The 16,403-nt window shown below is 50.3% G+C and overlaps 1 protein-coding gene across 4 annotated transcripts in view; it reads right to left on the bottom strand.

The window, feature by feature from the left end:
• The window catches only part of MYO5B (myosin VB), a 332,476-nt gene that overhangs the window by 109,346 nt on the left and 206,727 nt on the right, over nucleotides 1–16,403 (bottom strand). For all 4 annotated transcript variants that reach the window (XM_055324565.1, XM_055324564.1, XM_055324566.1 and 1 more), the window contains 3 exons: nucleotides 11,618–11,725; nucleotides 7,700–7,809; nucleotides 1,517–1,782 (listed from right to left, as the gene is read on the bottom strand). In XM_055324565.1, coding sequence (XP_055180540.1) covers nucleotides 1,517–1,782; nucleotides 7,700–7,809; nucleotides 11,618–11,725 — 484 coding nt within the window. The remainder of the gene's footprint in view (nucleotides 1–1,516; nucleotides 1,783–7,699; nucleotides 7,810–11,617; nucleotides 11,726–16,403) is intronic.

Here is a 16,403-nt window from a genome sequence, read left to right as displayed (position 1 = left end):
CCCGTAGAAGATGCAGCCTCCCACTTCTGGCCCTTGGGTGATGCTCCACTGCGTGTTCACCTGCTAGGAGGTTCCTCCTTTACACTCTGCTTTCTCCTACTGTCTCAACAATACTCCTGTTCCCAAAGGTGCCTCCTCCACCTCCCCTTTTTTACTCCTTCCCTTTGAAAGCTCCAGTTCGAACCCTACCTTCCACAGCAAGCTTTCCCTGACGGTGCCAACAAGCTTGCCCTCTCTGGCCTCGAGACTCATCTGACACTAAGTGCCCAAGTCCTCAAACAGACTCTGCTATAATTTCTTCTGTTGTCTTTTGTATTACAGAGCTCGCGTGTGTGACTTAATTCTTCAGCAGGAGGCCTTTGCAATGCCACAAATCAAGTTTCCTTCTTCCGTGTCCTCCACACCATGCAACATGGTTTGATCTGAAACCCAAGAGTGAGTGAGAGCAGAGACGTAACTAGGATGCCCTATCTTTGCACAGGGAGGTGGCACTTTCTAGGAGATCCTCTCCACTAGAGTCTCAGCATAAGGTAGGTCCCAGCTCACCATCCCACTAGCAGTAGTTTCCACTAGAGCACCCTATTCTTATGACTCTGCACTTCCATGGCTCTGAGTTTCTATTTTAAGACAGAAGCCATGACTTCTATGATATAAAGGCCCAGGAGGATTCAATCTATTATTAGCTTAAAGAGGGCAAGACATTGATCGTAAAGGATTGTAAGGGAGGTTGCAAACCAGGAGACCTATTTCAAAAATACTCTAGAAGGATCTAGAAAGAACCTCAGAGAGACTGTGGCTCAACACTTCATTTTAGGCTACAGAAACAAAAGACCAGAAAGCGACTATGATCTGTGGAGAGTCATCCACCGAGCTGGTGACAGCAGTGAGTTAGAACACCTGTCTCTTGACACCTAGTCAGGTCAACTTACTGTTGTGCCATGCTGCCTCTCTCTGTAAAATATGCTGTTATAAATAACAGTCCTTGCCATTAGGCTATTATTCTGAAAAGAAGAGAAGCCTCAAACATGGCCACACGTGTCTTACAGCACTGGACAAAATCATGGTATTACAATAACCATCTTGATGGGTAATATGGTGAGTGGAGTCAAATGGTAGATTTGAACAAAACAGCTGAGACACAAAGCCTGAAATTGAGTTCAGAGCAGCTCCAGGCCAATGCTAGGCAAGACCCTTCCTTCTCCAGGCTCACTTCCCAGGTAGAAAGAAGGGTGCATAGAGGGCTCCTCAATGGAGGAGCTACTGGGGTTCTGATGGGAGCCATTCTCCTCTGGAACTGTCTTCCATATTGTATGACACCTCGTGTCCCTTACCTCAGGCCACTAGGTTCCCGTAGAGACCCCAATCCCTGTGACAACCATATAACCGTCCCACAGTTCACACTCTGGTTGAGAGGAGGGGAGCTTGGGAAGCTCGCCAAGGCCCCTGCCAGCTCTGAAATGCTAGCAGGGAGACACAACTATCAGGTGGCATGAAAGGAGGCTGAGCGCAGGCCTACCCGTATATGTCCAGGACACCAATGAAGGAGTGTTGCTTGAGAGGGGTGTACAGGGCCTTGTTGATGTGCTCTACAATCCAGCTGAACAGCTGGGCATAGATGTGCTTGGCCAGGGCGTTGCGTGCATTGACCACCTGCTGCAGGGACATAGTCTTGACATAGGTCTCTGAAGTGGTGACCAGCTTGCGATGGCAGAGCCAGTGCTCCATCTGACTGTGCTCCACCCCCAGCAGGCGGCAGAAGCTGTTCAAGTGTTCATCCTGGGGCTGGAAGAGACACGGGAGATGGTCTGAGGCAGGAAGCAGAGGGCAAGCCCACCACCGTACCCTCCCCTAGGGGCAGGAGCCCACCCAGCACCCCGGAATCGCAACATCCCCAGGGCAGCTCTGGAAGGTTCTCACACTCATGCACCACGTGGAGGGGTAAACTTATCACACCACATTATCGGGGCTTTAAAAAACAAATGCTTCCCAACTTTTCCTATGCCGCCTCCACTGCCAGCTGGTGGCCAAGGCACAGGCTGGAGAGGTTTCCCTGAGTGAAGGGAGCAGGGTGAGAATGGACAACTTAGAGATGGATACATCCATGAAGAGTAAGGGGCCAGAAGGCAGCATAATCGTACAAATCACACATGCAGAATCAATCCGTGTACAGTTCCCACCTGCAGGGTCCCACATGCAGGGCTTAGCCCACAGCCCAGGAAGTCCTTCTACATGAGCGTTACCCTTGACCAGCACTCAGTCTAACAGCTGTATGTTTGTTTGTTTTTAAAATTTTTATTTATTTATGATAGTCAGAGAGAGAGAGAGAGAGAGAGAGAGAGAGAGAGAGAGAGAGGCAGAGACATAGGCAGAGGGAGAAGCAGGCTCCATGCACCGGGAGCCCAATGTGGAATTCGATCCCGGGTCTCCAGGATCGCGCCCTGGGCCAAAGGCAGGCGCTAAACCGCTGCGCCACCCAGGGATCCCCTGTATGTTTGGTTTTTAAAAAAAAGATTTCAACAAGAGCAGGAGTGCAAGAGTGCCAGCAGCTGGGAGGGCAGAGAGAGAGAGAAGCAGGCTCTCCACACGGGGCTCGATCCCAAGACCTGAATCCCAGGATCATGACCTGAGCCAAGGGCAGATGCCCAACCAACTGATCCACCCAGGAGCCCCCAGCTGTAGGCTGTGAAATGAGCTCAGAACCGAGCCAAGAAAACATCCTTCTCATGCTGATGCCACAGTGTTGGAAGCTTTGACTTTCTTGCTCCTCAGCCTCGGTGACATTAAGGAGCATATAGTTAGTGTCACACTCTTGAAGCCCCTGCTGCTTGGGGAAAGCAGCCAATCGATATGAAAAGCTAGGACCAACAGCAAGGATACAGAACAGACCTGGACTTGAGAAAAGCCACTTGGAACATTCTAGCTGGCACCACCACCCACCCTCCAGAGCTGGAGGGACAGCGAGGAATCCTTCCAGTGAAGCCCCTTCTCTGGGGAGGTAAGCAGCACTGTCCCAGGGAGGTCCCCGGGCACCTTCTCTCAGTGGATCTGAGCTCCACCCCTCAGCTCCTGCCATCTGCTTCTTGGGTCCCTGGTAAGCACATCACCCACAAGTCTTGTCTCCATTTAACCCACACGTGTAAGCCAGATACTCCTTGTTAGTTGTTCAGGGCACCCCACCAAAACTCCGTCCTTCACTCCCTCACCTACCCTCCCCCTCGAAAGCAGGGAACCCCACCACCAGCCTGTCACAGTGCTTATTAACTCTCAGGCAACAGGGGACTATTTAGAACATAATGTGCCACCCTCAGTAATGGCCCTAAATTGCTTATGGGACTCATTTTCTGATGAGGCTGTCTTGTAGGGTTTAAATGAGAGCATAAACGTTCTAGGAAAATTAACGCACATAACTACCATTTCCCCTTTAATGCCACTCCCCAGGCTTTTTTATAGACATTTAAAATCCATCTACCCAAAACAAATATAATTACAACATAACAGAATGTCAGAGTAGGAAAGAACCTCCCAGCAAGGCCAGGGCTCTTCCACAGTGTGATCTGTGGAGCCATAGTTAGGAAGCACGTTAATTGGCTTTACCTCACAAAAGTGGCACTTGAGGACCCAGGTTAGACCTGACTGAGCTGGTTTGTTCATGGGCCCTGAAAGCACCAAGAGGCATATTGTATGCAGCATTTCCTGAACTTCACTGACCAAAGAACCCTTACCTTAAGAAATTGCCTAGGGCTGTGGTTCCCAGGAAAATTCGTGGGAATCATCATTCTAACCTAACCCCACTTACTTTTCAGAGGAAGAAAATGAGAAAGAGCGAGGCAGCTCTGACAGAGGCCCAGAGCTCCTAATTTAGCTGGGGGAAGACATTCAACTTGGGCTCAGCAGATGGGGCCACCATAGCCACTTCCTCAGACCCATGGCATTTTGGTCTCTGGGCAGCAGCCAGCACCTGCCTGTTCTTTCCCCAAAGAGAAGTCACGTGTAGTACCGTTAGACATCTGGGGACTGCTCAGCAGGCAACAGCTGCAGAGATGACAAGAGTCCAACCTCTTAGTCTGACCCACTTCTAAGAAATTCTTAGTTGCAGCTGGATTCCCTGACACGTAGGGGGCCTGCTGGCCACACACATGACCGCTCAAGGCCTGCTCCCAGTACCCTCTGCTCCCTGGCACCTCCCAGGTGAATGTGGTGGAGACAGGACCCCAAGTCCTGGAATTGGTGATCACCTCAGGACAGGATCCCACCTGCTGCGAGGGCTGCGGCTTGCCCCCGCCCCCTTACCTCCTCCCAACTGTTGATTGAAGAAGGTGCTGAGACTGATTTAACACCATACAATTACATTTAAGCTTAATTAAATGATGCTAAATCCATTAAGAATAGCCAGAATGGTAGGTAGATTAGGTTTTGTGGGCCTGTACTGCCAAATTCTAGAAAAAAATTGGCCTCTGGTGTCCAAGTAATTGCACACTGTTGCCTCTCCAAGGTAACTGGCAGAGTCATGGAACACATTTTCATGCTTTAATTAAAAATCCAGACTACCGAGCAGAAGGCATACCGTGCATGGACAGCCAGCCCACTGTCTGCACTGGAGGAATAAACCAAAATCCACTGGAGAAAGACTTTCACTAGTAACCATTTAGTGAGCACTTCTTGTGCACACACCGTGTACCCAGCCCATGCACGGCACTGCTGGGGGCATCAGCCCGGGGATGACACCCTGCTCCAGGCTGGCAGTGACACAGGAAAACCACAGGGATGGGGTCCGAGGTGGCTCTGCCATGAACGGTCATCACGGTCTCTGTGGGCCTTAGTTTCTCCAACCCTGTGCAGTAACAAGGCTGCCCAGAAGGTCCACTCTGGCTCCAACCAGGGTACCAGGCCAGAGCTCAATCACATGAGCCCGGGGCTCAGGTAGGTCATAGCACCCCCACCCCACAGGTGAGGGAGCGGACTTGGAAAGGTTAACTATCAGTAAGCAGCAGAACCAGGATCTAACCCCGGCCGTCCTGACTCAGCTCTTACGCACAAGTTCTCTGCACAGTCTCTAAATAGAGAGCAAGGCAAGATCAGCCTAGACCAAGTTCCTGTGGTCAAAAGCCCAACTTCCTGGGGCACCTGGAGGGCTCAGCCAGGTGAAGTGTCTGCCTTTGGCTCAGGTCATGACCTCGGGGTCCTAGATGTCGAGCCCCGCATCGGGCTCCCTGCTCAGCAGTGAGTCTGCTTTTCCTTCTCCCCCTACCCTTCCTCCCTGCTTGGGTGCTCTCTTTCAAATAAAATTTTAAACAGGGCAGCCCTGGTGGCTCAGCAGTTTAGTGCCGCCTTCAACCCAAGGTGTGATCCTGGAGTCCCGCGATTGAGTCCCACATCAGGCTCCCTGCATGGAGCCTGCTTCTCCCTCTGCCTGGGTCTCTGCCTCGCTGTGTGTGTCTCTCATGAATAAATAAAATCTTAAAAAAAAAATAAACTGGGGATCCCTGGGTGGCTCAGCGGTTTAGCACCACCTTTGGCCCAAGGTGTGATCCTGGAGTCCTGGGATCGAGTCTCATGTTGGGCTCCCTGCATGGAGCGTGCTTCTCCCTCTGCCTGTGTCTTTACCTCTCTCTCTCTCTCTCTGTTTCTCTCATGAATAAATAAAATCTTTAAATAAAAATCTTAAAAAAACATAAAAAACAATCTGACTTCCTGTTATCTCAGAGAGATAGTCCCCGCTGCCCACTTGGTGTCCAAAACCATCTGGTTTCTCCCTCTTCTCCCCAAACCACCACCTGTGATCTCTGTCCTCTCTTCCCCAAGTACGTGCCTTGGTATTCCCACCTTCGTGTAGTCCTTACAGAAACACTCGGTGGTGCCAGCGTGTGTCAGGGTTGGAAGAGAGCACACCAGCCCCAGCCCCAGAGTTGAGTGAGGGAAGCCAGCACTGATCAAGCATCGACTCATCAGGCACCCACCTAACATGCTGGGCACCATCTAGCAGCTGCCCTCAGAGACTGTGGAGTCTCACCAGGGGAGAGACATGCAGCCAACCACCCCACAGGAAACAAAATTACAACCATGCTAAGCACCTCAGAGAACAGGTACAGATGTGGTAAGAATCCATGATGGGGGAGGAGGGACTGGGGGAGGGGAGGGGAGGGGTGAGGGGTGGGTTGGAAACCAAAGAATATAGGTCACCTTTCCTGTACCTCAAAGACCCAAACCAGGAGTTTCTCAAAGAAAATGTTCCTAATGTCACTTGTCCCTACACCAGGACACTTATGGCTGCCCTAAGGAACCAAGGGGCATTTACTGGGGTATGGCTGGGGGTTAGGTACAGACCCTTTATGCCTTCCTCACAAGGAGAAAGATATGAGGGCAACTTGTCACTGGCCCAAAGGCCTCAGAGCCAGGGAGTATGCGGCCTGCACTGGAGGGGCACCGAGTCCTCACACTGCCGGGGTCCAGGGCCTGCTTGCACAGCACAGGCTCTCTCACAGCACCATTGCTGCCAACCTCATTGCCCGCCCACCTGACACTGCTTGACTCCAACATTCCCCCCTTTCGCACTGGGCCCAAGCACACGAGCCCCAAAGCTCTCCTGAGGCGGCAGGTTCCACGCCAAAGGTGGCAGCAACCTTGACAGGCCCAGACCCCCCCCCACCACCCCCAAGACCATTTCTCTTTCAGGGAAAATGTATGGGTCAAGGGGGGTGGCCAGATGCCCACTACCATTCAGGTCTTCCTCTAATGGCAGGACCAGTTTCACCTTCTGATGAGCCTGAACTCCAGGCAAACAGAGGGAGATTAACAAACGTTTGTCAATTGAAAAGGCATCAATTGTGAGTGGTGTGGACACATAGGCCCACATTTGTAGTCTATAGGATTGTCTTCTATCTTTTCCCAGAATCTTTTTTTTTTTTTTTTAAGAATCTTGGTTTCTAAATTCTAAGTCATCGGGAGTAAGAATTGAACATCATACCTCCCCAGGACTTAGCCACTCAGGGGCACAAGATTTACCATTTTAAGGTGAGCATACCAAGGTTGGACCTAGCCTGACACAAATATCCAGGAGCACACTCAGCTGCTATGTATAGGACTACATGTCTCCAACACCTCCTGCATCCAACCACCTAGAGGTTTCCTATCTAGCACATGACTGGTGCTACACTGGGCACCAGGAAGGTAACAGTCACTCTGAGCATTTATGGGGTAATTCACAATCTGCAATGCTGTCACACACAGATGTCTCCATATTCTGCATCGTACTGTCATAATCTTGCCAAGTGAGGTCATCTTTTGTCTACCAGATTATCCTGTAAGCCCCTTGAAGACAGTCACCAAATATGGCATCCAACATGCCTTCATCTCCTTGCTGCATGGACCTCAGTTGGGGACTCAGAAAGTACTCATGGAGTGGTAACACTTTGTAGAATTCCATGGACATCAGAGTACTTGGAAAAGTAATCCACGAGAAAAAGAACTTATTTAACAGCCACTAAATTCCCTGCCCTCAGCGATAGAAATCTGATGGCAGCTGATTTGAAAAGGATGTATTCTTTTAAAAAATTATCAGCAAGGGAACAGAAACCATTACTGTTAAGAATAAATAACCTAGGAGCGTCCTCTGAGCGTGAGGACACATTTCAGTTGTATAAGACTCTAAGAGCAGAGTCAATTGTGTGCGTTTTATCTTGGGTGCTCGTGTGCGACTTACTGATACACTACAGGAATCACCATCACGCTCAGCCTGAATCCCCACATTTCCAAGGTGCAGGATAGAAGCAATTATCTTAAAAATGCTTATCTGATGGGACTCTCTCACTCCTGCAAAGAAAAAAAAAAATGAGTGACACTCAGCATCCACGGTAGGATAGAAAGGACATTTTACCCTTTATTAAAGGGCTTAAAAAAAAAAAAAAGGTCTGATTTTCCTTTCTGGACCTAAAGTGATCCAGGCTCCTCACCAAGTAATTACCACCACTCACAGTAACAGCTCAGAGGGTGAAGGGGCTCCCTGGAATAGAAGGGAAATATCCTCACTCTGATTGTCCTGATCAAGCCAGGTGGGTTACGCTACTGTTTTAACTTCTCCAAGAGCAAAGGAGTGTTAACAATCATGCGGACTCATTTTCAACTTCATTTCAACCAAATACTTTATGGATGTTTTCATGAATTTAATAAGAATGGTCATTTCTCTCTGAACCTAATACCCAGCAAACATCTGCGTCCCACATCCAGAGTGCCAATGGGGGAGGAAGAGGAGGACTTCTGGACAAGCCAGCTCCCCGCCATTGCCAGGCAGGCTCGCACTCCATGCTCTTTGTCAGGTACAGACACACACAACCTGGAACCGTCGTGGCAGCAAATGCCTGCTGCCGCATCGACTGGTTATCAAAGACATGGATGATTTCTTAAAGTTTACATGTAGCTTTAAGGCATTATCATTTCTTTCTGAATAACAGAAGATCAGACCTACAGAAAAAGGTTACAGAATAACAGAACACATGTCAACCTACCACTCAGCTTGAGAAATAATACAGTTGTCTCCCATATTTCTCTCTGGCTGCAATGCTTTATGCAGGCCAAAAAAAAAAAAAAAGTCAGTGACACCCATAAAAAAATGGGAGGTGAAGATGGAATATACTAGGACTGAAAACTACCGATCATGTAGACTACACAACCATGAACTGGACTAGCTCTAGACCTAATGATAGACGACTATTATTACTGTGTAAGCTCCATAGGGGCAGGAAGTTACTTTTAAATTTTTCTATATAAAATTTTAAAATATACAAAAAAAATAGCCATGAGATAATGAACCCCTGTTCTTGCCCTGGCACATAGGTACTCAGAAACATGAATAATGGTTACAAACTCCAAGTATTCACAAATGTCTGCAGAAATGCATGAGCCATTCAAATAACTGGTTTTGGTCAATTGAAAAAAATAAATAAATAAAAAACCAGCTGGAAGCCAAAAAATTTAGCATGACTGATAAGACTCAAAAAAGGAAGACAGGTTAAAGCAAGAGGGTGATACCCCAGATGAGAAAGGGGACTTGATGCTTGCACACCCACAGACCCACTGGGAAGTAAAGTACGAGGCTTTCAATCAGTGCTCAGAATGTCCTGCACCCAAATATATCCTATTTAAAGTACTGGTCAGGAAGCTGGTTTGGGACCTTCACAGGAGCGACAGATCACTTTTCTCTCCCCTTCGCTTATTCTTGGGAACAAATGCTCTGTCAGTTTCCAAAGCCTACACCACAGTGTCATGGTAAGAATATAACTAGTAGATATTGAGATACTGAATAACTATTGAGTCCTAACGATAGTTAGGCTTTGTGCACTCTACTGACCAGAAAGTCCCTTCTTGATATACTATTATAATAGGCAGTACCTCACTCTAACAAGCAAAACACCAAAGAGCAAATAAAACTGAAGGTATAAAACGGGGGTTGGCAACCGATGACCCATAGTCCATGGTGTGTTTTTATCAATAAAGTTTTATTAGAAAGGTCATGCCCATTCATTTTGTCTGTGGTCACCTTCACACTCTAGTGGCTGAGTGGCTGCTTCAAAAACTGCAGGGCACAGGAAGCCCCAAATATTTAAAATCTTGTCCTTTAAGAAAGAGTTAAAGGGCAGCCCTTGTGTTTCAGCGGGGTTAACGCCATCTTCAGTCCAGGGCGTGATCCCGGGGACCCAGGATTGAGTCCCACACTGGGCTCCCTGCGTGGAGCCTGCCTCTCCCTCTGCCTGTGTCTCTGCATCTCTCCCTCTCTGTGTCTCTATGAATAAATGGATAAAATGTTAAAAAAAAAAAGAGTTAAAGTAAAAACGTGGATGTGTTCATTCAAGAGTAAGAAAGGCTTCTTCACAATAGATTTTCAAATGCCACTTGCTTGGTGAATGAAAGTATCCAGCCTCCACGGAGCCTCAGAAGAACCACTTCTTCTTGGATCAGCAGCCTCCAGGCTGCCCCCCATCAAACCAGGCTACTGATCCCCTGCTCAGAAAGTCCCCTCCATACCCACTCCCCAGCTGAAGGGTAAAATGACCATTTCCCCTTTGCCTCCTGGTGGAATGTCCAGCTCGGTCAAAGAGGACCTTCGCAGCTCCACAACCCAACAGCAGGAAGGGATCAAGCATGTCTCTGGTTCTCGTCCTCCGTCCTCCGCAGTCCGTAGTTCGTGTCATCTTGGCCCAGCAACGCCCTCGGACCACACCCTCTCCATGAGCAGTTGCTTCTGGGACCTCCTGGTCCCATCACACCCTGGGGCAACTACTGCCTGTGCAGACCAGCAACGGCACACACCCTCTGGCAGGAGTTTTCACCGGTGGGCTTCTTCACCTTGAGGTAACCGCCTGCTTCCAAAAGTGGCTGGAATCTCAGTGAGTCAACAATTACTTTATCAGCAGCTCTTCCTTGTGCCTTTGCACCTGCTACTTCTTGGCCCTCAAGTTCTTACACCCCTTTTAATCATCATCAGCCACTGCTCTAGTTAAGTTACATCTTTTGTTGGAACAACCAGTGCGGCTTTGTCATTATTTCATGAGCACAAAAGATAAAGTCAGTCTACCTACCGATTAACCAGTGGAGTGAAAAGCACTCAGACTTCAGCACGTGAAAGTTTGGGTCCTACCCACAGAGAGATCAGGGCATGTCCTGCTGGGCCAGGTTTTACTTGGACATTAGCTAAGAATGCCCAGATTCCCACCAAAGAACCTGAGAAATGTGGCTCTGGAGTAGTCAGGTGACTCAGAAGCCAACCATCTACCTCTGTCAGAGAAGAGGCTGCGGGGAAACACAGGGGCCACCCTGAGCCACTTTGTGAGTCTCACGCTGACCCCCCCAAGCTTTGTTTTTCTGGCTGCAGATCCCAGAGATTCATTCATTCAACTTCTCAGTTATGGCAGGCTTGCCTTCCCCTTCACCACTTATGGCTCCTCTTCCTCAAAAATGGCAAGAGAGGGCAACTGGGTGTCTCAGGCCGTTAAGCGTCTGCCTTCAGCTCAGGTCATGACCCCAGGTCCTGGGATCAAGTCCTGAATTGGGCCCCCTGCTCAATGGGGAGCTTGCTCCTCTTCCCCCTTACTCTGCCTTCCCCCCTGCTCGTGTGCACCTGCTGTCTCAAAATCTTTTCTAAAAAATAGCAGAAAAAAGGTCTTTTCTCTCCCCCTATTATGCTTTAGGTCCAGAAGGGCAGAGAGATGTCCAAGAACTCCACAATATGCTCTATACAGAAAGAGCCATAAGGGAGAGGCCACCGTATACGTGAGCACGCTAACAGATATTTACGGCCAGCTTCCATTTGGATCCCAGGACTGTGGTACGTGGGTGGGTTTGGTTCTAAAGACACAATCTTTCTGTTGGAACACGTGACCTCTAGACCCAGACCACAGCATGAGGAGATAGGGCTCTTTCTCATTTTACTTCAAGGGCCTGAGGAAGTAGAAAGCGTCACTTTGCAGCACCCAAGAGCTGCGATGGAGTGACAACGGGACGACATTCACCAAGGGCAACTGGGATTCCATGAGCTTCCACAGGCTGGCAAAGTGGGACATCGTCGTGCTCCTCTACTCTCGGTAAAGTCAACGTCCAGGCCTTTCCCCAGCAGGAAGTTGCTTACCCAGCAACGTGAAGGCTTGTCGTGTCTTCTCAAAGTCCTCAGCATCGTCTATGCCCTCGATGCGTATGTCTCCTCCCTGTGAGGTATAGAAGAAGTCCTCGGCACATGCTGCAGGAGACATGGAGGAAAGGCATCAGGCATGGGACAGAGGTCCCGTCCTGCTTTATACCCCATGTGTCCCCGCAGACCACACCCCATGAGGATCTCGACTCCCAGGCCAAGATCTTATTCCCAACTGGATGTGCAACCTTTACAAATCATCATATTCATCAACCGTGGCAGATGGAAAGAAAACTGGCTCAGGAAACCCTGAACCCTACACTGAGCAGAGAAGGCACTGTTGTGTTGGTATAAAACCAATATGTGAAGAACACGTGAAGGGGGAAACATCACAGGCGGCTCCATTTACAGGACTCACCAAAGACCTGCTTTTTAAGAAGGATCTGAGGAGCACCTGGCTGATGTGGTGGGTTAAGCACCTGTCGCTAGGTTTTGGCTCAGGTTGTGATCTCAGGGTCATGAGATTGAGCCCTGTGTTGGGCTCTGTGCTCAGGGTGGAGAGCTTGACTCGCATGCTCTCTCTCTGCCCTACTGTTCCTGTGCTTGGTCTATCCCTAAATCTTTTTTTTTTTTTTTTTTTTAAGGATCTGATATACAGTGAGGGACATGCCCAGCTTAGAACTGCAGACTTCCACACCTGTTGTCGACAACCTGAGTCTGACCACCTCACCTGACAGAGCAGAGGCACGGACACGCCCAAGGGGATGGGGTTTTTTTGCTCATTTGTTTTACTAAGTTGGGGTACCCCCCCCAGTTCTTCGGCACGTGAACAGACCCAAGTTGAGACCCTCACATGTTGGCTCTCACCTCCAGCTTGATTCCTCTCAGGCTCCGCTAACGGCCTGAGGGGCAGCAGGCAGGGAGGGGCCCAGGCTCTGCCCGCGAGTCTAGGGCCAACCTCAGCAGAGGGCCAAACAACACAACGAGCCCAGGGTGGCATCACAGGACAGCTGTGGATGCCGGCATTTAGGGCAACAATACACCCAACCAGAACTACCCCCCAAAAATCACATTTTCCTTGAGGCACAGGACCTCTGTGTAACACAACCTGGCCCAGTGTTTGGAATCTCTAACTGGACCACGTCTGATTTCGACCAGATACCAAAGCTGTCAAGATACCATTTCTGTCAAGACAGTAGCAACAGCTCCCCAGAGTGCGTTGGCTGGGATACTCATCACCCAGGACACTTTGGCATGCTTTCATGGCAACATCCAGTCCTCCCTGAACATGTGATCTGCCAACCTCACCCCTTAGGACCTCGCTCCACCCTGTCCGCCACTGCCCGCCATGTGACCAAAGGAGGCATCACATCCGGGGACCACTGCCCAATGCTAACCTGGTCTCCCTGCTTCTGCAACAGTCTCTCCAGATCCACCTTCAAACTGCTGGGGATTCTGGTCACACTGCACTCCTCCCCATCTAAAGCCTTTTACAGGCCCCTCCTGCCCCACTGCCCTCAAGACAGAGGTCAAGCACCCAGAAGAATCTTCCAGACCTTTCAGGAAGCAGCCTCAACCTCCTCTTGCCCCTCCCAACTCAGGGCCAGCCCACCCTTCTACACCTCTTGCCCCAGATCCACTGGTTCCTGTCATTCCTCAGTACCCCACCACCACCACACCCACCCCACTCACCTCTCCTTTCCTGTCTCTTCCATTTCCCACCATACATCCTCTGCTCCTGGCCACATTCCAGTAAAGGCTCCCTGCTAGGCCCAGCTGGGAAGTGGCAGGACTCAGACCCAGACCCTGCCTCACACAAGCCAAGCAAGGACCATCAGGCGACCATCTCCACGGGAGTGGAGAGCAGAGTGCCTGTCGCAGCTTGGGAGGGAAGACTTCCTGGAGGAGGGAGTGAATGCTGCTGACCAGAGCACCTGAGTTGGGAGAACAAGGGCTTCCACCCCAGGCACCCTGACAGCCACAGGGAAGGCAAAAGGTCACAAAGGGGTCACAGCAGGTCTCTGTGCAAGACGGTAGATTCATTCCTTCATATAAAATCCCCCTGCAAGCTTGGGCATGGAATCCAAGTTTCAAAAGCTTAAGAAAAAGCGTCATTTTTTCTTTTCATTCACCCTTTAAAGTACTTCCTTTCATGGTTTTTGCAAAGCCTATGTGAAAATAACTGAATATACTTATTCCCCTTTCTCATATAGGCAAAGTGAAGATCACAGGCCTGGAGGGGGTTTTCCAGGCTCCTGCAGACTTTAGCCAGGCCCGCGAGCCCATTACCCCATTGTGTAAATGGTCGTTTAGGACCTGGTTTTGCCACCAACACAACCTAAGTCGTTATCAAAAGTTATCAGCTGACACACTGGAAAAACAGGCAAAGGCGCCAGACCCCTCTGTTGGAAGAAAGGAGGCATTTTCAGTGTCTGAGACCCTCCATTGTCAACACCCGTCCTGGCTGATGTTCTGAGCACCCACCTTCCCTGCTCCCGTTCCCAAACTCAGGTGCTCTGGCTGGGGCTCAGCACAGCTCTCTCCTGATTCATCTGAATCCCACTGAGATCGTTTTTCAGGTTTGCAATCATCTCTGTCACCATCACACTCAGACCCTCGTAGGAAACCTTCCAGCAGGAGACCGTTTCTGGCCAACGGTTCAGCAGCTCTGGGTGCTGCCCTCCCTTCCAGCCCATGGAGCCATCCAGGACTGTCCCATCCCGGAGCAACAGCTCTTGCCTCCAGTTTGGGTCTCTCATTACATAGTGTTTCCCAGGAGAAAGACACCACAAAATCCCCTAGAACTGGCTCAACAGATGGACACTGTACAGTGTACAGACTAGACAGTGTGCAGGTGCAGGGGAGGCCCGAGCCCAGCAATTAGAGCAGAGGACCCGCAGGGCTGGCTGGGGGCCAGTGCTTCACCTGGTAGGCAATGCTCAAACTGTCCAAAGCAAGAGAGGCTGTTGCTGTTGACTGTTGGTGCAGCAACGGAAGTAAAAAATAACTTATTCCTTATCACCTGAAGGTTGTATTTAAGGAAATAAATGTCCTTTCCACCTGTTTTTACCTTTATTCACACTTTGGCCAATCATCCTGAGGTCACTGTAATGCAACAAACCATCGACAGGGTATTGAAAGTATAGGCGGCCTGGATGCCCATGTGCTCCTCTGTTCTGAAATGCACAAAACCCTCACCGAGCCACAGGGTGTGGCCAAGACTTCCATGCGCTTGAGTACGTTTTAGGCAAAAAGGAAAAAGGAGGCCACCCAGTAGATCCACATGGAGCTATTGGCTAGTCCTCCACTTACACTTCGTCTGCAGTCACCCCAGCAGGGCTAGTGGTAGAACTGCCAGGCTCCAGAGCTCACAGCTCACCAGGCCACACGTGGCCTCGCCCTGCACACGAGCGCTCACCAGCACCTCTCAGCTCTGCTCTAAGATGTTCTTGGAGGGCATGCGCATGTAGGACAGTGCAAGACACTGATCACACTGGGTAGCTTTCAACTAACTGTTCTAGCTGGGGCCCAAGGAGTCTGGCATCTTGCTGAAACACAGGATAAGGAAAAGCCACTGAAAAAAAAAATTCAATGCATTTATGTAATTGCAAAAAAAAAAAAATTAAAAGGATTCACCCCATGCCCATATTCTTAAAGTTACATTTGGGATAAATGGTCCAAATGCAAAGGATCTTTCTGGCACTTGTTCATTTTTCTATAAAAATGACTTTAGAAAAAGTTCATCACTGCAGGCTGGCCCTGAAGCATCTAGCTGGGCACACTGTCTCCTCGGGGAAGGAAGACAGCAAAGGCCTTTAGTGTGGCCTATCTTCCTGGTCACTTGTGGCCATAAACCAACGTCCGAGCCCAGGTGCTAGCTCAGGGAGGCCTGCATCCAACAAGGCTCATATCTGTCATGTGCAAGGAGTCTGCAGGCTCACTGCCAGGAGATGCCCTCCAGGGCTTCCTCCCCTGGTTCTCAGATTCCTTTTCCTGGGAGCCTCGGGACCTGCCCCAGCGTGCCTCCCTCAGCGTTCCCTTACCATCTGGTGCTGTGAGTGACTGTAGCTAAGCTCATGGCTGTTACGTCCCACACTCCACCCCCAGGCCTAACATGGCCAGTGCGGGGTGAGTAGAGGAACGAGGGCTAAGCCACAGGACCTGGACACCGAATGCCACAGGAACTCATAAGCAAAGCCGAGAAGTAGGAGGGCAGCCTGAGCCTGTGGCTACCAGGTGTGTGTCAGCTCCCAGGGTCGCAGGCTGGGCCAGGCCCTGCAGACTGCCAGGACCAGTGTCATGGATGGCACCAGGAGTCAGTGTCCCGCACAGATGCACAAGGACTAAGCAGCCTCCGTGTAGACACCCAGCTGTCCACACATCAGTGACTGCTGAGCCCCCCACGAGACAGACAAAAGGCCAGAGATGGTGCTTGGAAAACGCACGAGGCTATGCGGGCAGCCCGCATGCTTGAAACATGACACACATCCATCAGGGTCTGATGGCTCTGAGACTCAGGGTCTCCGAGGGCACGGAAGGGCAGGCTGGCCCGAGGAGAGCCCTCTGCACATCTCTGAAGCAGGCTGCTCACCCCTCTGGCTCAGCCCCAGCCTTGCGGCCCCATCTCCACACACACTCAGCCCTCAGTCCCGGCATCACAGACACACACAGGGGAATCCGGACCCACCCGAAGGCTATGTACCTCCCAAGAAGCACCACCCCAGGGCTCCACTGTGGCCTCCTGCCCCCCACCCCACCTCTTGCCTTCCCTCGGCCTCCATCCTTC

The sequence above is a fragment of the Nyctereutes procyonoides genome, unplaced genomic scaffold (genome assembly GCF_905146905.1).
Source record: "Nyctereutes procyonoides isolate TBG_1078 unplaced genomic scaffold, NYPRO_anot_genome, whole genome shotgun sequence".
Taxonomy (NCBI): Eukaryota; Metazoa; Chordata; class Mammalia; order Carnivora; family Canidae; genus Nyctereutes; species Nyctereutes procyonoides.
This window is presented reverse-complemented; position numbering and strand designations above follow the sequence as displayed.